General features: G+C 45.8%; 2 protein-coding genes across 2 annotated transcripts; both read right to left on the bottom strand.

The window, feature by feature from the left end:
- Window positions 1-68: 68 nt before the first annotated feature.
- Window positions 69-8,673, bottom strand: LOC136470009 (oligopeptide transporter 4-like). Its single transcript, XM_066467992.1, has 2 exons — window positions 8,143-8,673; window positions 69-230 (listed from the first exon to the last, which is right to left on the bottom strand). The coding sequence occupies exons 1-2, from the start codon at window positions 8,671-8,673 to the stop codon at window positions 69-71; spliced, it is 693 nt and encodes a 230-aa protein (XP_066324089.1).
- Window positions 8,674-9,178: 505 nt separating this feature from the next.
- LOC136473690 (oligopeptide transporter 4-like) lies at window positions 9,179-17,207 on the bottom strand. The gene is made up of 6 exons (XM_066471335.1): window positions 16,674-17,207; window positions 16,464-16,561; window positions 10,652-11,230; window positions 10,232-10,484; window positions 9,911-10,093; window positions 9,179-9,808 (listed from the first exon to the last, which is right to left on the bottom strand). Exons 1-6 carry the CDS (start codon window positions 17,205-17,207, stop codon window positions 9,191-9,193), a joined length of 2,265 nt encoding a protein of 754 aa, XP_066327432.1. The 3' UTR covers window positions 9,179-9,190.
- Window positions 17,208-19,867: the final 2,660 nt, after the last annotated feature.

The following is a 19,867-nucleotide window of genomic DNA, read 5'->3' as shown; positions in this document are numbered from 1 at the left end:
AATCGAGTGTGAAGGCGCCGAGACCAAGACCTAGCATACCTGATCCCAGCTGTTGCGCCGTCACGGACTTAGAGAAGACCCAACACACCCATGAGATGGAGGTCAACTTCGGGAAGAGGTAGCCTGGCACAACGTACCATGCGAAGCTGCACACGAGCACCACCAAGAAGAACTTGGAACGTGAGATCTGGCGTGAGGCTTTGGCAGATTCGTCCTTCTGGTGCAATGCCCTGGTTCAACATTAAGGACACATGATCAGTGCTATTGTTAGTGGCAACTGTACCTCAATGGAATGTGATGTCATGAAACTATATCCTGTTCTTCAATCAGATTGGTGTACACAAATCAAATATATTTTAACTCAACGTTAGCACTTTATAGTGAAAAAAAAGATGCAGTCATCTAGACTTAATCAAAATTTCAACTGATTCACAAGGTTGCTTATGTAAACAAAAGTTATTCATGAGTAACCATTGATGGTCCTCTGTCAAATGCCAACTGGAGTAATGTACTGCCCAGAATTGATATGTTCAGCCTAACCTAAGAAAGATATGCTAGACCAGATATATATGAGGTAAATTTGGATTATTGGATACAAAACTAGGCCTACAATAAACTTCAAATTTCTACCTCCCATTGTACTGCTTGTGCAATCGACTGTCTCTGGTCAGCTAGCAGTAAAGATGAGCATGCAGCACGGGGCCCGACGGCATGGCAGATGCCCCTTTTTTTTTGCTCAGCCCAAGCCTAGCCTAGCCCGGCCCATGCCTGGCACGGCCCGCAATTTAGTCAGAGGCCCGGTGGCGACCTGGTCCCTAGCATAGCCTGTTAAAAATCCCCACTCCCCAAGCCCAACAAATTCTATTCCTAACGGACCTAATCCTAACTTCCCCTGGCCCACCCCCTCCCCCGTGCGACCGCACGTCCGCACCGCACTCGCACTCGCAGCGCACATGCCCCGTTCGCCCCTCCTTCCTTTCCTCGCTCTCGCCTCGCTCGCCATTCGCGCCGCCGCTCCCTACCCCCCAGCCCCATGCGCACGCCTCTGCTGTCCGCGCCGCCCGAGCTGTCAGCCCCCGCAGGTGGCCGCCAGGAAGGCCGGGCAGCGACGGCTCCTCCCCCGCGGCGTCGAGCGGCTCCATCGAGATCTCGGCGACGGCCCCATCGAGATCTTGGTGACGGCTCCTCCCCGAGGCGTCGAGCGGCTCCTCCGGATCCGGTGTCGAGCTGCTCGGGGGCGAGCGCGCCGAGCTCCTCCACGCGGATCTGGCGTCGAGCCCCCTGCCTCCCCTTCCTGGCTTCCCCCTCTCTTTCTCTGTGTATGGCATCTTTGGGCCTCGGGCTGGCCCGGTGGGTGCTTTCCGGGCTGACTCGGCATGGAAAGTGGCCCGACAAGCCCTGCCTGGGCCATCGGCTAGGCACGATGGACTGGAGCGGCACAGCCCGGCGGCCCGTCGTGCCCTTCCGGGCCCGTGCCAGGTCGTGCTCATCTTTAGCTAGCAGATGACTCTGTATCCCTTCGCAACAGTACAACGCGTTACCTAGATGATCACCTTGTTGTTTACACTCAGCGAAATGGCAGAGATGCACTAAAATCAACAGGAATTTGCTTAAGTTGGCACAAACACACGCCTTCTTATTTGTTGTCAGTACGTAGGAGCAAGCAAAATCCAAATTCGAGGCTATCAGGCCGCAGGAAGCCACGGACGCAAGCATGTGCAAGTACGTGCAAGGGACCGCTGCGCCTTTTCAAGGCCACTTGGACCTGGACCTCACACAAGCTGTCGGCTACTGAAATTCACCAACTTAGACATGCAGTTTCTTTTCAGACACGCACGGTCTCCCCTTCCCGGCGTACCCGTCCTCTCGATCATAACTGTGCAGTGCACGTTGACGTTGCAATGCAGACTCGCAGGCGTTTAGCCAAGAGTGGATCTGATCGTGTGCCGACCCACCGACTGATTCAAAAAATACCCGAACTGTCCAGTGCAGATTTTTTTTACCAAAAAACTAATATTTTAACCATAGCATCTGGTAAACTAAATTTTCATAAACAACTATTTTTCACTACGACGAGAGACATGGCGCGACGGACATGTATTAGCGTCGCTAAACATGTCCGCCGGCCGCGAGACATGGTTGAGTCAGGTGTTACAGTAAGTCATGCAGTTTTAGCTAGCATGACCTTTCTTCAAAACGAAGAAACATACCTTAAAAAGTCGTGTATGTTTTTACGTAGACAGTAAAAATCAACAACGATCTACTTTGATGGGTTGGCCCCTGCGCCGCCCCCGAGCACACCATCGGGACCGCATCGCCATCTCTATAGAAGGCGACTGTTGTGGGGAAGAAATAATGGATTCATTTCAAAGAGCTTTAGTGGAGGATAAATGGACCGCTTGGCTTAATCTAGTAGCTACAATTGCTAATATTCAGCTTAACAATATTCAGCTTAATCTAGTGACAACAACGAGCTCTTCTAGCACAAGACAGGAATCTTCCAAGCTAACCCTAGAAGCACGTTCCTGGCGGCTCCCTCCCCGCGGCTGCCGCCATGGCGCAGGTGCCCACCCCGTCGATCTCCCCATCTGCCACCCACGCCCCTCCCCAGCTGCGCACGGAGCCTGTCGCGTTGTCGCCCAAGCCGTCGCCTGCATCTCGCTCATCGCCCGGCGCTGCGGCCAGCCCCCCAGCCGCGTGCGGGTGATGGCGATGGCAAGGCGACCGCGTGGCCGCCCCCACCACCGCTCGCAGCGGGCTCGCGGTGCCCGTGGAGACTGCCTCCCCGACGACAGGCCCCGACGCCGCGGCCAACCAGCTGCGTGTGGCCGACTGCACCCCGCCGGTGCACCAATCCAGTGTGGACGACAGCGGGCCTGTCGTGTAACCGCCACGAACGCCGGAACTCAGATCCACGCCGTCTGGGCCTAAGTCCGGGCCTGCCGTGGCGATGTCGGACACCCCAAGCTCCTCCACCCTCTCACGGGCAGTGGCTCCATTCTACCCATGTTGCTCCTCGGGAGGACGCACAAAGCGTCGTTGGTGAGCGGACGAAGACGGCGGCGGCGAGGACTCCGACGACGACCCCCCAACAACTTACCTGCATGCTGTTCGTCGCCCGGCCAAGCCGGTAACTGCAAACCTGTCGCACGCCCAAACTCATTCAGTCATGGTTTTGGGCCGTGGCGGAGCGGACGTGGGACGGTAAGGACCTGTGCGAAGGCAGAGGAATGTAGCCGGCCGCTCCCCCAGCTGGTATGCGACCTGCCTGCTCGGACTGTGGATGGTCGTTCCCTGCCCGCCAACGTGGGCGCTGCAGTTGACCCTCGTTCAAAACAGCTCCCGCAAGCCCACAAGATCCCCGCAAAACTTCATGACAGATGTTTTAACTGTCTGTCCTACTCGCACCGAGTAGTGACTTGTCAGCTGCCACAACGTTGCCTGTGTTGCCACGACTTTCGCCCCCTAGCCAGGGATTGTAAGCAGCCTAGGTTTGCTGCGACGATGGTGGAGATGGGTGCTGACCTACCACGACACTCTGCTCGTGGCAACAAACCACCTACCTCCTAGCACGTGCCCCCCGGTGGTCCACCGAGCTCGAACGGGGCCGCGTAGGGTGCCACAGCGGAATCCATCGATGATGCTCGCTGCGACGGAGGAAGCCAGCGAGGGAAACCAAAGCTGCTCCATCTGTTGCTGCACATTGCTCCTCCAAGCCAGATCTGCTGGTGGTGCAGATATGCGCGAGCCCGGGGCTTCCCACGTGTCGACCCAATGCTGGAGGAGCTCGACGCCTCGCTCATCATCACCCGGCCAGCAGGAGCACCTGCGCCTAGGAGCCCGCCTAATCCGGCAGCCACCTCTCAGGATGTTGGAGCATCGATAGAGGCTTCCCACCGGACGAGGGACGACAGACTCACCTCCGTTGTCGCCAGCGCAGGGGCAGCCACAAGTCACACTACCACGGGGGAAAGCCCGATGACATGGATGCCGAGGCGCGCCCAAGCCACCAAGGCGAGGACGAGGCCACTCCTCCCCAGCCCATGAGCCCAGCGCTAGCCAACACCAACGTCGTGCCAACCACCCAGGGAGACGAGACGATCATGGCTGCGACGGACGATGTCAACCACACTCCTTCACATCAGACGACCTCGGCCGACAGATGCCTCAAGTGCTTCACCGAGCGAATCATAGAGAGGAGCTAGGTAGCCGCCACTCCTGGAGCTGCCTGGAGATGATACGGCCATCGGTGGACATGCACTGCCCTCGCTCCCCAAGCGAAGCAGGCGAATAGCGACGCAGAGCATAGCTCATATCCTCGCATCCAAGCAAGGTGAGTACCTTGTCATGAAGCATCTAGGACTATCCAGCGGGACGCCGTCTCCACTGACGTCAACCAAGAAGGCGTACGAACAAATTTGGTGAGTTGTTCCCAGCGGATGGCGAGGTTGTCGGCAGCATGGGCATATGCCTCCTTGCCAGCGCCATAAATGTGGGTTGATCTCTATCCAATGTAATAGCTTAGCTACAGTATACTAGGGAGGGTCTGAGTGTCCATGTAAAACTTTATTGATCCCTTAGGTCGTCGTTAAGACGTGTTGTATCGAATATTTTCTCTGTCTTAATACAAAGACGCGCAAACCTTTTTTGTGATCTAGAAAAAACAATATGAAGGATTTTTTTCCTCGGATTTACATAGACATGGTATTTTTTTCATTACGATCTAGGGGTGAGGAAGAATACCTTATATATTTAGTGAACTAGCTGGCTTAATGGATTGAGAGATAATTTGATCATGCCACGTCGGCACTATGGGCCATCCTCTTAGCCAGGCACAGCCCTAGGGTCAGGCCGGGCTGGCACAGGCACGACAGGCACGGGGCCGTGGACCATGGACCGTGTCGACAGGCCGTGGACCTTTTATGGCCATCTATCGAAATGAGTGAAAAGAGCCCGTAGCCTTATGGTTACAAGAATCTTTTCGACTCCTCGTAGGTGCAAATACTCTAGATTTAACGGCGTTGTGTTTTCAGTGGTACGCGACATTTCCATCGATAGAAAGGCACTTATGGTGACTTTGTCAATCTCGATGATTTATTGGCTCGGTCTTTGAAAAAGCTCACAGAGGTAGGATATGTACATGTGTTCATAAAGATGAGTGTTAATACGTTCTGAGCGTATGATTCTTTTAAAAAAATGCTATAGATACGCTTATCCCGCCCATTCACATCGTGCCGGTAGCTGGCTGCGTCACAATGGTTCCAAGGACCCAGGGTCGTCGTATCCGGGTGAGAAACCAAGCAAGTTTGTCGATAACCGGCAGAAAAACGCCTATCCGGGTAATCGCTGTCCCAGAGAGCATCCCGTGATTTCTGTCGTCCTGGACTTGACTATGGAATCCAGCGAGGATGACGGGCACGCCACATTAACGCTTATTTGGTTTCCTCCGCCACGGTCTTGTCATTGGAGACTTTGATAGTTTGGTGATTGGGTCTAGCATGCATCTAGATTATGGGAGATAAGTTTAGGGGGTTCCATCACAAGTTGCCGTTATTGTTTATATATGCACACTGAGCAGCGTGGTGGCAACGTAAGGATGCGTATCACTAGACTAGACTAGCTGTAGTTGGAGGATGCCGCGGATGTTGCTTTCACAGGCTATCGCACTAGGTAGAAAAATGTTTTTATGCCAGTCGCTCCTACGAAAGGTGGCTAAAAATCACTGATTTATAGGGACGGTTTTCAGCTTCTACAAATCGGGAACTGAGGAGGTCCCCACCGATAGCCACACACACCCTCACTCTATGGTTGTAGCATTTTTTTTACGATTTTTGCACACTTGGAGTCGGCCGGGATTCGAACCGGCGACCTCTCTCTCATGCACCATCTCCTCTGCCACTACACCTCACATTCACTTGTGTCCACAATCCATTTTGATTCCCCATGTATTATACAAAACTGAACATAAATTGATTGTTTGAGGCCCTAAACTAATTCAAATGAAAAAGTTGTCAACTATAAAGTTTTATAACTTTTCGAGATCTACAACTTTCATTTTGGTAGTTTCTCCATCCGAGGTCACTTATAAAATTTGAATTTCAAATAATAGAAATTCAAACGTACTTTTCCATGACAAGATGGTTTCAAATGAGAAAGTTATCAAGTACAAAGTTTCATAACTTTTCAAGATCTACAACTTTCATTTTTACTGTTTGTCCATCCGAGGTCGTTTAAAATTTTCAAATTTCAAATTTTTGAAAATTCAAACGTAGTTTTTCTTGACAAGATGATTTCAAATGAAAAAGTTGTCAACTACAAAGTTTCATAACTTATCGAGATCTACAACTTTTATTTTGGTTGTTTCTCCATCCGAGGTCGTTTACAAAATTTAAATTTTAAATTTTAGAAATTCAAACGTGGTTTTCCTTGACAAGATGATTTCAAATTAAAAAGTTGTCAACTATAGAGTTTCATAACTTTCCGAGATCTACAACTTCTATTTTGATCATTTATTTATCCGACATAGTTATAGTAACATTGTTCACAAATGTTACATATCCATCTTATTGTTTATGAAAATATAAGAGAGATATGTAAATTTTGTGAACAATGTTATTACCACTTTATCGGATGAAGAAATGACCAAAATAAAACTTGTAGATCTTGATAAGTTCTGCAACTTCTATGTTTATGATTTTTTCAAATGAAATCAATTAGTGTTCCAAAATAACATTTGGCCTTCTCTATGTGCTCCTCTAGATATTGTTCTTCTTTTGCCCCTCTCTTTTTTTATATTTTTTGGGTTGTCGTTGTTTTTTTTTGGAAATTTTGACTTTTATTTTTTGATATTTTTCCTTCACTTAGGAGCACAAAAGAAGTAACCATAGAAAATATGAGCTCAAACAAGTGAAAGACGTGGCCTGTGAAAGTTTCAGAAGACTTGCTCAAAATCGATAAAAACCTTGTGACCACGAAAACATGATCTTGTGATCAGTTTTTGACCAATTTAAAATTCTCCTACCTGGCAAAGCCGGGGATGGACGGATCCGAAATTTTTTTCTGATCGATTTGCATATATGGAACGTCGAAAACGGAGTTCGTATGCAAAAACTAGACCAGTTTTACGAAAGCACTCCGAATTAGAGGACAAAACGGGAACAATAATTTCAAACAGTATTTTCAAGTAGTAAATGATCTCAACTGAAAAAGTTGTCAACTACAAAGTTTCATAACTTTCGAGATCTACAACTTTCATTTTGATTGTTTCTTCATCCGATATCGTTTACAAAATTTAAATTTTAGTACTTACTTTTTAATATTCGGCGTCCATTTGTAGAGGCACTTCGTTGTTGAGCCGCCGGCTGATAACACCGGCCGCCCCTACAAATTCATTTGTAAGGGCGGCTCATTTGGCAACTATTTGTAGGGACGGCTCTATCACCGGCCGTCCCTAAAAAAAAAAAATTCGTCCCATTGTAAAAAAAAACGTTTTTTACATAGTGTCGGCGCTCCGCGGATTGGCTTCACGAGAAAATGACCGCCAATTTCGTACTAAGAAAAATCTCTTCTTTATGATGTAGAGATTCAGAGAAAACAGTATTGCGAATTGGACTGATGACGCCTCATGAAGCGGGGACGCCAGACGGCCAGAGTGATGCCACCGCAATCATGGCCATCGGAGTCTCGCGCTCTGATGAAAGGGATGCTGATTTTTCAGTCTAATCGATCGGTGCAATGTGGCGCTGCGATAGAGGGCGAGGCTGGTAAGATTCAGTATCAGACAAACTGAATTCCGTCAAGTGTAGGTCTGCTACAGTTGGAGCTTAATCGAGAAGAAAAATAGTACTGTACTATGGTCTAGCATAAGAATGCTTGTGTTAGTTCGCTTCATCATTCAATCATTCCGAGAGGACTGTTTTAGGTCTTGACTTTCTTCGGCGCTCGATATAAAAGCGTTGTGTATGTTTAAACTCTTTCACTTAATACAATGAAAGAGTAGAGAAATGCAAGCCATAGAAGAAATGCAAGAGCGAGAAATTCCACCAAGTTAATGTCAATTGTTTAGCTAGTAGTAGTAGCTGATGGGGTAAGGACTAAGGATGGCAATTGATCTTGCAGAAGCTAGCTTGGTTGGCAGCAAACCTGCGTGGTGATGACGAGGAGCCAGGCGGTGAAGAAGGAGATTTGGCGTTGGTTGAAGGCGCGGATGATGTTGATGATGCCGACGGCGTAGGCGCTCCCAACGCCGAACGCGAAGCCGGCGTTGGCGAAGATGGAGATGAGCACGTGCTCCTTGATGTTGAAGGGGCCCGGGTTGAGGCTCCACTCACCGCCGCCCAGCATCGCCGGCGCCCGGAACCTGGTGCGCGGCAGCACCCGGGCCATGAAGTGACCCACGGGCAGCGACGCCACCTGCACCGTGATCTGCGTCACGATGAGCCGCTCCGTCCGGTAGGAGAAGAACTGGTTGAGGAAGCTCATGAGCGCGCACGACAGCAGCCCGATGCTCCACATCCGGAACGTCCACACCGGCAGCGACGGGTCGTCCGTCGTCGGCACCGTCAGCCGCACCTCCTCGATCGGCGACGTCTCCTCGTCGTCCTCGTCGTCGAGGATGCCCTCCTCCTTGACGGCGCCCACGGGCTCGGCCAGATCGCGGTCGTCTGTGCTCATCTCACTCGTGGGCGGCTTGAATAATACGCCGAGCGGTACTGGCAGCGCCTGCGCGTGCTTTGCTTTGGCCTAGCAAAGAGAGGCGCACCCTGACTACCTGAGCTAGTACGGCTTGTGAGGCGCGCGCGCGTCAAGCGTCTATGTTGATGCTCTGAGCACGGCGATAGTGAGCTTAGGCCTGGGCAAAATACCCGTTGACTAATAGTGATGTCCCCTTAGATTTGAGGTTCTTGGCTTGGAGGGTATGATCTTGTAATGACTAAATTTGTATTATTTCAGGAACAAGCATGCTTTTGCATTGCCCAAATGATGAACCTATTGCACATTGTTTTTCCCAATTGTTTAGACATTTCCTTCTGTGAAATCGAGTACTAAGTACATGAGAATATGACCCTTTACACATAAGAGTAGTTGCATTATACTCCACATATATGCCACAAATCTATGGCATCCACATAACTGGAACTGATCATTGCTAAACTTGCAGCAACATATGTTGAGAAATTAGACTCCAGGCTTAGAAGACTGGACAGATGCCATCACCCAAGTCCACCCCTTTAGCAGTAGGACACGAGGCAAGAGGGCAGTGCTCTCCTGCGGTACCCCACCAATCGATGCTCTTGTTTTCCATGGTTAGCGAAAAGTACAGCACTATCCCCATAAATGCAACTCCGGCATCGAGCCCAGCGGAGAGAATGTAGTTGTACCGCGTCCACCACCTCTTCCGGTATCGAAACACGAAGAAATTGAAGATGGTACCAATAAGCAGCCATGAGTTATAGTTCACAGCCGTTGCTGGAGGCATGGCAGCTGTTGCACCAAAGAGCACCGGAAGATTGATCAATGGTATCCACTTCTGGTTGGGGAACATCCTATGGAAACCATATACGATAACCGGGCCTGCTAGGCCGATGAGGAAGAACCAGTTGAGGGCGCCGTAGTTCCCTTCTGGCCCAAAGATGCGCCTTGGACCGACAAGGCCCCAGATGACTGATGCGTCGAAGAATACACGATCACCAGGACATGTCCAGGGACTATCTGGTGGGAGTGAATCTGAGCAAATGTCGTGGATGGAGCCGAGCAGCCACCATGCCGTCCCAATGTTGACCGTGCCAGCCACAATGGTGCCAACAAACTATGTAAATACAGTAATTGAAGATTAGTACCCTTTTGTTTCTTTTATGCAACTCACCAATTCATTTACAAGAACACTACATTTGGGGGTCTTTATTTATACCTGAACAAGGAACATGGACTTCGGAGGGATCTTCATATAGTGGCCAAGTTTGAAGTCCGAGAGGAAGGCAACAGCCTGTGCCATGCTCATGTAGCCATAGACTTTAAAGCAGACAACGGCGATAGGAGAGCCCGGCATAATTAGACCCATGGCATACTCAGTGATCACATTCAGACCAGGCGACTGCAGAAGGCATTTTGGAGGGTCTGTCAACCTTTTTGTGCATAGATTATCACCATGCATGGCAATACCTCAAACATCTATCCTTTTATTTGTTTTATTTTCTTAAAAGAACATAAAACATGCAAACATGTTACTTGCCTGGTTGGTTGTCGCAGTGATGATGCTGATGGGAAGTGTGAAGATGAATGCCATGCCACATGCGAAAATGAGGCCCCACCACGGGAGTTGTACCTCACGCTTCAGTACAGTACAGAGGAGGAGGGACGCTGTAATTGACAACGCCATCAACGAGTAAAACCACCACGCTGGGATTTCACTGTACTTCTTCATCAGCTTCGTGTGGATGTCAGGCTTCTCCTTCTGCGATGATTTGAAACGGTGGTAGATTTCCCTGGACATCGGCATACCCAATTTGAAACAAAGAAACTTATTAGAATCATGCATGCATTCCGTTAAGACGCCACATGTAATTAGAGTCCTTTTTTATTTTGGGTTGCACGTAATCAAAGCATGTTGTATAGAGTATTTTTCTCATATAATAAAGTGGAGATGCCATACTTTCCATAGAAGAACCCGACATGAGTGATGGTGGCCGCAATGGTGGCGAAGCTGAACCCATAAGTGAGTGCAAAGAATATGCTGAGGTTGACTTTGCCATTCTTTTCATAAGCGTCCCAGTTAATCTCAAACTGATTGTTCACAATTGATTTGACGTCGTAGTTGGTGCCATTTGACATGAACAAGTGCGAGGAGAAGATAGGGAATGTCTTAGCGTTGTACAGGTCGAACCCCCAATATGCTATAGGCATGATCACGTAGAGAAAGAAAACATAGCCAAAGAAGACGTTGGCGATAGCAAAGAAGGGTGAGATGAGGGGACTGAAGAGGAATGAGGCGACAGCGGTCCAATCTAGTGTGAAGGCACCAAGACCAAGGCCCTTCATGCCCGACCCCAACTGCTGCGCCGTCACGGACTTGGAGAAGACCCAACACACCCATGAGATGGACGTTAGTGTCGGGAAGAGGTAGCCCGGCACGGCGTACCAAGCGAAGCTGCATGCGAGCACCACCACGAAGAACTTGGAACGAGAGATCTGGCGTGAGGCTTTGGCGGATTCGTCCTTCTCATGCAATGCCCTGATTCAACATTATGGACACATGATCAGTGCTATTGTTAGTGGTATTTCTAAAATACGATGTCATGAAATGATAGAGGACAGTCCCCCGTAAGTTTTCCCTTTTCTTTAATCAGATTGGTGTACAAAAATTAAGTATTTTTCATCTCAATGCAAGCAATTTACAATGAAAAGATGTATCTATTCAAAATTTATCGAGATTTCAACTGCTCACAAGGTTGGTTATGCAGACAAAAAGTGGCTCATGAGTAACCATTGATGGTCCTGTTTCAAATTCCAATCAGAGTAATATATTGTCCTAACTTATAGCCCGTTATTTTCTACAGAAGAATTAGGTAAAAAATTGATACAATATAAAACCATGCTTATAATATACTCTCCCCGTCCCAAGAAGATGTAACTCTCACTTTTCGATGGGTCAATCAATCTTAAGTTTGACCATATATATAGTAAATATCTATTACGCTTAATAAATGCCAACAGATTGATCATAAAATGTGTTTTTATAATAAGATTTTTTATAATAAATCTATTTGGACGTACAAATATTATTTGTATTTTTTTTTTATAAATCTAGCTAAATTTAAAAAACATAGGTGATCACCTTGTTGTTCACACAATTTTATTAGCGAAATGGCAAAGCAGGACAGACCGACAAGAATTTGTTTAGTTGCTATACAAACCCACACCAAAACACCTTGTTTCTTATTTGTTGTCAGTGTGTATATATAAACAAAATCCAAGTTCGAGCCCATCACATATGGGCAGGAACGCAGGCCTGTAAGCATGTGCAAGTGCAAGGCACCGCTGCGCCTTTTCAAGGCCACTTGGACCTGGACAACACACGAGCTGTCAGCTTCTGAAATCCAATCCACCCACTTGCGGACTCGCGGCACACAGTTTCTTTTCAGACATGCAAGGTCTCCTCATCCGGTCCGAACGTTCGGACCCGACCCTCGACCGAACAGACTATTCCCGCGTGCGGGAATCAGGGCAACGGAAGCGACGGCGCGTGGGAACGAGGGTGTGGCACCCAAGCGCGGGAATCGGCGACCGGGACTGGGAGCGACCCAGGTGGTTACGTTAGTTTCTTTTTGTTTTTTCTTATTCTTCTTATTTCTTTCTTTTTCTCTTCCTTTTCTTTTCTTTTTTTTTCTTTCTCCTTTTTTCGTGCTTCATTTTTTATTTTTATTTCTTTTTTGTTTTATGTGATTTTTTATTATTCTTTTCATTTTTATATTTTGTATGCTCCTTTTATTTCTTTTTTCTTTTTTCTTTCCTTTCCTTTTCTTATTATGTTTTTATTTCCTTTCTTCAATTTATCTTTTATTTTTCCATTTCATGTTATTTTCGTTATTATTTGTATTTATTTTATTTTTGTATGTTACACGCACGTAAGTTTCTTTTCTTCTCTCGATATAGGCTGTTAATTGACGTCTTTTTTCCTCTGCTTATTTTCTTCTTAACTCCTACTAGCCTGTTAACATTAGTTTTTATTTTTTATTTCTTATATTTCTTTTTTCCTTTTCCTTTTCCTTTTTCTTATTTTTTATTCTTTGTTATTTTATGTTAAATAATTATTTTATTTTTTCATGTACATATTTATTTTTTATTTTTCTATATATTTATCATTTGTTATTCATGTTTTATGTGTGTTTTCTCTACTTTGCTATTCTTTTTATTTTTGTATATTATTATTGTTTTTACTATAATTAATTATTTTGTATGCTTTATTTTACTTTATTTTTATATTTTACTCTTCTTTTGTTTTTTATTTTCTCTTTTTATTTTTTGTCTTTATGTTTTCTAAAGATTTTTTTTATTTTTTCTTTTTCTTTTTTAATCTAGTTAATTACTTTCTCATATTTAGTTTTTTATTTTCTATATTTCCATGAGATGCTATGTTCATACAATATAGATGTGATGTTCTAGATGTATTTTACGATGTTCGCGTGGTATATAATGTCATGTTCTATGATGTTTTTTAATGTTCATGTAGTATACATGTGATGTTCTATGATTTTTTGTGATGTTCACATGTTATATATGTGATGTTCTATGATATTTTTATATTCACGTGGTATGCATGTGATGTTCTATGGTGTTTTTTTTATGTTCGCGTAGTATACATGTGATGTTCTCGTAGTATACCGGTGGTGTTCTATGATGTTCTTTGTGATGTTCTCGTAGTATACAGGTGATGTTCTATGATGTTTTTTGTGATGTTCACGCAGTGTACATGTGATGTTCTATGGTGTATTTAGTGATGCTTTATAATGTTTTTAGTGGTGTTCTATGGTGTATTTAGTGATGTTCACTTAGTATATATGTGATGTTTTATAGTGTATTTTAGCATGTCTGAAAAGTATCCAGGTGGTGTTCTTTTAAAATTTTCTCTATTACGTGTTTTAACTTTTTTCCTTAGACTTTGCTCTAGATTTTTATTATTTTATTTATGATATGTATTTATTTATGAGATTATTTTTTTGTATATTATAATACCAGTTTCATGAATGTAAAACTAGAATACTGTTCTTCTAAACCGAGAACATTTTCTTACGAAGACAGAACATTGTTCTCTGAATCTAGAACATCGTCTCTGCTCAATACAAAAATGTTCTATCTTCATAAGATAAGTGTTCGTTATTAAAAAAAATTCTAAATATATCCATGTATGATCTTGTTTTGAAGGATTTATTACAAGAAACCCGATGATGTAATCGGAATTTAATTTGGATCTTTTGTTTAACGGTTATTTTTGTGATGTGTCTTTTGTATTTGTTATGTTGTGTTATTTCTTTATTTATCTTTTTCTACATATTTCATATTTTTCTTATTCATTTTTCTATTTTTAGTTTTTTTTAGATTTTACAATACAAATCCCATTAATCTATAATTTGTTCTTTTAGATCTGAAATACTATTCTCCTGAGAACACTTTTACTGTGAATGCGGAACATTGTTTCCTAAACCTAGAATATTGCATCTGCTCAGTATAAAAGAAAGTGGTCCATTTTTATATAAAAAGTGTCCGTTAATAAAATTTTATTTAAGTGTATCCATGTGGGATCTTGTTTTGAAGGATTTATTATAAGAAACATGATGGTGTAATCGGAATTTAATTTAGATACTCGGTTTGGTAACCACAACTTTTCAAAGTTTTCAAAACCGTTCATTATACGTGATGGCAGCCCTTAGATTTGCTTCAATTTTGTTTTTAACGCCTGAATAGCAGCCCTTAGATTTGCTTCAATTTTGTTTTTAACGCCTGAATAGCAGCCCTTTGATTTGCTTCCTGTAGTTATCGGATACAGTACAAAGAAACATTGGTAATAACAGTTCAAAACGCGAAACAGCCGAGTAAAGAAAATATTGTAGTCCAGAAAACTCACTAGGAAACAGTCAAAACGGCCATAGACAAATCTGTTCGTCCGCGCGCGCGTTTCCAGTGGCGCGAAAATTATTGCCGGCGCCAGGATAGGGTCCGAACGGCCGGACTCTAGGAGCGCCCGGTCTCCTCCCCCTGCCCCTCCGGCGTCCTCTCGGTCAGAACTCGCAGCTATGCGCGCGTTCACATCGCGCCGGCAGCCGGCACCGGTACAGGGTCGTATTCGCGCAGAAACCAAGCGAGTTTGTAAGAACTGGCAGAAAAGACGCCCATCCGGGCAATCGCTGTCCCCGTACGTGGACTTGAACTCCATGGAATCGAGTGAGCGAACGCTACGCGCATGGGGCTTTCTTGAGCGTTGAATAACCTGAGTACTAACTACATCAAACAATTTGCAACATGAAGGCAGAAGGCTGCTTTGGCCTCCACTGCGGTGTTGTCATGGAGACTTTGATCATTGGTCTAGCATGCATCTAGATTAGTTAGCGGGCTCCGTTTTGGTGCGTGGGGAGTAGGCTCCGTAATAATAGTTGGGGATTCCATGATCTGGCATGTATCAGCACTTGTGCAGCCAATCCATCAGTCTGTTCGCGGGTGCTGATACGATCGTATACGATCGGAGATTATTACTGCTGACTGGTTTGGTGTGAGAGAAAAATACTGTTTAGCTGAAAATTTACGATCGTTTACGATCAAGCGAACAGACTGCATAACCCCATCACTAGATCCAGCCATCCAGGAGTATGAGGCTGCACTCCCATGTTCATGGTGGGGTAGTACCGTAGCAAGTCCTCTGATTTATTCCTACTTGAGCATTGAGAGGACCATCTTTTAAAGAGAAAGAGAACATCCATCTGAAATGACGCTGCGAGCCTTGCCATGTATGCAATCATGCGTCATGATGCTCTTAAGATTCTTCGTCTTCAAAAGTTCATTTATTTAACTACACTTTTGTCTTGTTAACGATTTAATGTCATCGGCCAGTCAGATTAAAATTTCTATTCTGGGACCAACTTTGGTGACAACGCTGCTTGGTGCTTCACTCTCTGATTCTTAACTGCAGCTTCCTAGTTTTTTTATTAGAGCGATTCTTGTGAAACGAGATGGGGGAGCAAATGGAAATTGCTTGTGGAGTGATTCCGATGAGAATTGAATAATCCTCTTCCTCCTAACGAAACATGTGCTACGGCATGTTAAAAAAGAAAGTGCTCATATGTAGGTGCCAGCACCCTATAAAGCAGAAGCAAACGGACTCTTAAATGACTGGAGGATTAACTAAATATTGCTAACCTCGCAGGAAAGGGTTAAACATCGCTGACACAACACCTGTTTTTTTTTTTTTTTTGTTATATCACAAGTTTTGTCAATTCTCTATCTGCTTTATTAGTACGTCAGGTAAACTAGAAAAAAAAATATCCCAAAAAATATTTGTCATCGAATAGTATTTTTCTCTCACTACGAATCAGCAGCGGCCGCCAAATTACAGGTTGGTTGCATGCATTCAAAAATGAGTGCAAAGGTTGGATTGGTGTTCCCTAATATAAAAAAAAATGCTCTATGCAAAGCTACGGACGCGCACGAGCTGCCATGGGTGTGCAGCTGTAGGAGATACCAAACGACCAACAAGAGTCCAGAGTTGAATTTAAAGAAGCCAAGAATGCGTTGCCCTCGCCGGCGTCCGAAAATCCAACCACAAAAGGCAACCAAAATCCAACCAAACTGAAGAACGCGGTAGCAGAAAATTTCAAAAAGCGGAATCCCATAACAGAGAAAGGTAGCACAGACAGCACCAGCTTATTGATTTTACTGAAGTAAAAGTAGTGTCGGGTTAAAACTGGTGTGCTCACTGGAAGAGGGAGACCTGGACGAGCGTGCCCGGCCACCACATGTGCGCCGGCTCCACCACGTACTTGCGGATCAGCCCTGCCCACCCGTACCCGAGCACCTTGAACCAGGCAGCCATTGAAGCGAGAGCGAGAAATGTCAGCAGGCTAGCTAGCTAGCTGATAGGGTGAGAACGACAATTGCGGAATAGAGAGCTATATCTGGGTAGTAACCTGCGTGGTGACGACGAGGAGCCAGGCGGTGATGAAGGAGATGTGGCGGCCGTAGAAGGCTTTGATGATGTTGATGATGCCGACGGCGTAGGCGCTCCCTGCACCGAACGCGAAGCCGGCGTTGGCGAAGATGGAGATGAGCACGTGTTCCTTGATGTTGAAGGGCCCCGGGTTGAGGCTCCACTCCCCGCCGCCCAGCAGCGCCGGCGCCCGGAACCTGGTGCACGGCAGCACCCGGGCCATGAAGTGGCCTACGGGCAGTGACGCCACCTGCACCGTGATCCCCGTCACCACGAGCGGCTCCGTCCGGTAGGAGAAGAACTGGTTGAGGAAGCTCATGAGCGCGCACGAGAAGAGCCCGATGCTCCACATCCGGAACGTCCACACCGGCAGCGACGGGTCGTCCGTCGTCGGCACCGTCAGCCGCACCTCCTCGATCGGCGACGTCTCCTCGTCGTCGTCGAGGATGCCCTCCTCCTTGCCGGCGCCGACGGCCTCGGCCAGACCGCGGTCGTCCGTGCCGATCTCGCCCATAGCGCGTGGGCGGATTGAATAATGCCAAGCGGTACTGGCTGCACCTGCGCGTGCTTTGCTTTGGGCGCGCGCAGCTCCAGCGTACGTATATATCGAAGCTTTTGAGCACGGTGATGGTGACTTAATACTAATTTAATCAACTGCCGATCTCGTCATGCGGCCTGTGCAGTGCTATATGGCCGCGCCATTTATGACGGCAAAAAGAAGGTGAACGCAGAATGCTGATACTGTTTGAATGGGAAATCGATGGAATCTGATAGTGTCAATATCCAGATCTTTAGCTTTTCTCCATGTATGTCGCAAAAAAAAAAAAACTTTTCTCCATGTAGATGCACAGTGTGCTAGCGAGCTTGCCGCTAGATCACGAGACGTACGGCGCAGTGGTTCGACACGCTCACGCGGGCGCAGGCTGGATGGATAGCCGTATGACTGCACATTTTACCTAGCAAATCTCACTTCCTTAGAACATCTTCAACAAAATAATCATTCCTAACAATACTAAAACTAGCAAGGTGACCTGCGCAAACAGCACGGATAGTTTGTTTTTTTTAATATAGCATTTAGTTTTTTTATTTTTTTCTAAAAAAAATGTTTATGATTTCACTGTAATTGTTTTTTTCTCAATGATTCTCAAATACTCCCACGGTTCTAAATTACAAGTCACTTTGATTTTTTTTGGTATATCCATTTTGCTATGTATCTAGATATAATATATGTCTAAATACATAGCAAAATGAATGTACTAAAAAGTCAAATCCACTTATAATTTGGAACGGAGAGAGCACATCTATATGCATGAACTCCATACATCATCAACCAAATCTTTTGCTTAGGTGGACGAAAAAATAGATGGGGAGAAATTTTTTCTTTCTAATATTAGGTATAGATAGATCTCATAACTTTTACTCCCTCTGTTCCAAATTATAAGTCACTTTGACTTTTTTTTGTTCGTCCATTTTACTATGTATCTAGACATGTTATTATATTTAGATGCATAGCAAAATAGATGTATAAAAAAAGTCAAAGCGACTTATAATTTAAAACGGAGGGAGTAATGTTTATAAAAAAATTCGGAGATTCTGAAGACGGAATAGGTACAAGAAAAAAATGAACGGGAGATAGTCTGTAAAAAAAGGAAAAACAGAAAATGAAAGAAAACGGGAAAAAGTCACTGAAAGGAAAAAAGTGAAATGGTTATGAAAAGGTAAAGAAGGAAAACATGCGTATATTTTTTGTATGGATTTTTTTTGGTTAAATATAGACCGTTAGATCTTCATAACATCCAACGGTGCATATTATTCTCATTTTTCCAATTAATCTCGTAATTTCTAGACCCTCTCAGCGAACGTGAGGGCTCTTTTGATTCTGTTGTATTTAAATTTAAATATAATAGAAATGTAACATAAAGGATTATAGTTGCTCCATAAAATATTCATCCTATCACCAATACCTAAAAGTTTTAACTATTTAAAATCTACCCTTCTCTCTAAAATGTAGTCGATCCACCGCTCCATATCTAGTTTAAAGGTATATTGGTAATCTGTTGGGAGGGGAGAAAAAATATACACTAATAATAATAAGATTATCACATATACAGATATTTAGGAGATGTAGGATAATTAATTTGTTAAAGATGGTCTTACACACGCATTCTTATATATTGTATTGTCGTATCAACGTATCACTAGTTTTGAAAAATTACATATCCCCGTAGGGTTGGTACATCTACATCGAAGACAGATCACACAACCAACGTCGAACCAAAATATCGGTTTTTCAGTTTGGTGTCGGTTTGCACTTCTGGGAAGTTTGGTATTCGGCTTCGGTGTTGGTTTTCAAGTCACACCAAAGACGACTCCAATTTCCGTTTGGTTGAAAAAGGACGAGACTAACGCATTTTCTATTTGGTCCGGGGGAGTTGTCAGTTTTTTTTTTTTTTTTAAATATGGTTCCTCCTCCTCTCCTTATCCCTTCCTGTCTCCGTCCGAGTAGCTCACGACCACGCCAGGGTACCTTGCCCCCGTGCCGCCTCGCCCATGCCCACGCCCACATGCAGCAAGACCGGCGACGGAGCGAGCTCCCACCCACGCCGCCGGAGCACTCGACGTGGGAGCTCGCGCGGCCGCTCCTGCAGCCCGCGCCCGCATGCAGCAAGACCAGCAGTGGAGATCACCCAGCACGGCTGTGCGCCGGAACCGGGGACGAAGCTCTCCCGCCCGGTCGCGCACGGAGCTGGGGCGCTGCTCGCCGTCGCGCCTGCCCGACCACGCGCGGACGCCTGGAGCCCCGCCTTGCCCGCCCTGGAGCGCCGCCCCACCCCGCCCTTGCGCCCGCCACTGGTGGCCTGACCCTGCTCCCGCGCGCAGCCAGCGCCGTCCCACCTGGGCCGCCCTCGTCCCCTCGATTTGGAGGGACTGGAGTCACAGGCATATGCTCCGAATATGCCTAAGTGGGATTGTCCCTCCGTGACTCGGAACCAAATATGCCAAGAAAGAGGTCCATCCCACCAAATCCCAGAACCAAACACTACCTAAGGAGACCAGTCTGGAGTCTTGAACTAGCAACTATCTTTTTTCTCGACCGTGCCACGAGGCACGTTTTTCGTTAAGAGGTGAGCTAGCAGCTATCAGTTTGAAGGAGTGTTGTTGGGTTGTTGGCCG

Source organism: Miscanthus floridulus, chromosome 8 (assembly GCF_019320115.1).
Source record: "Miscanthus floridulus cultivar M001 chromosome 8, ASM1932011v1, whole genome shotgun sequence".
Taxonomy (NCBI): Eukaryota; Viridiplantae; Streptophyta; class Magnoliopsida; order Poales; family Poaceae; genus Miscanthus; species Miscanthus floridulus.
This window is presented reverse-complemented; position numbering and strand designations above follow the sequence as displayed.

Excerpts from the sequence above, each read along its gene's own strand:
- LOC136470009 (XM_066467992.1), bottom strand. The coding sequence starts at position 8,673 with ATGAGCACAGACGACCGCGATCTGGCCGAGCCCGTGGGCGCCGTCAAG. Across the intron at positions 231-8,142 it reads TCCTCGTCATCACCACGCAG|GGCATTGCACCAGAAGGACG; the intron begins GTTTGCTGCCAA and ends ATGTTGAACCAG.
- LOC136473690 (XM_066471335.1), bottom strand. The coding sequence starts at position 17,207 with ATGGGCGAGATCGGCACGGACGACCGCGGTCTGGCCGAGGCCGTCGGC. Across the intron at positions 16,562-16,673 it reads TCCTCGTCGTCACCACGCAG|GTGCTCGGGTACGGGTGGGC; the intron begins GTTACTACCCAG and ends GCCTGGTTCAAG. Across the intron at positions 10,485-10,651 it reads GTCGGGTTCTTCTATGGAAA|GGAAATCTACCACCGTTTCA; the intron begins GTATGGCATCTC and ends GCCGATGTCCAG.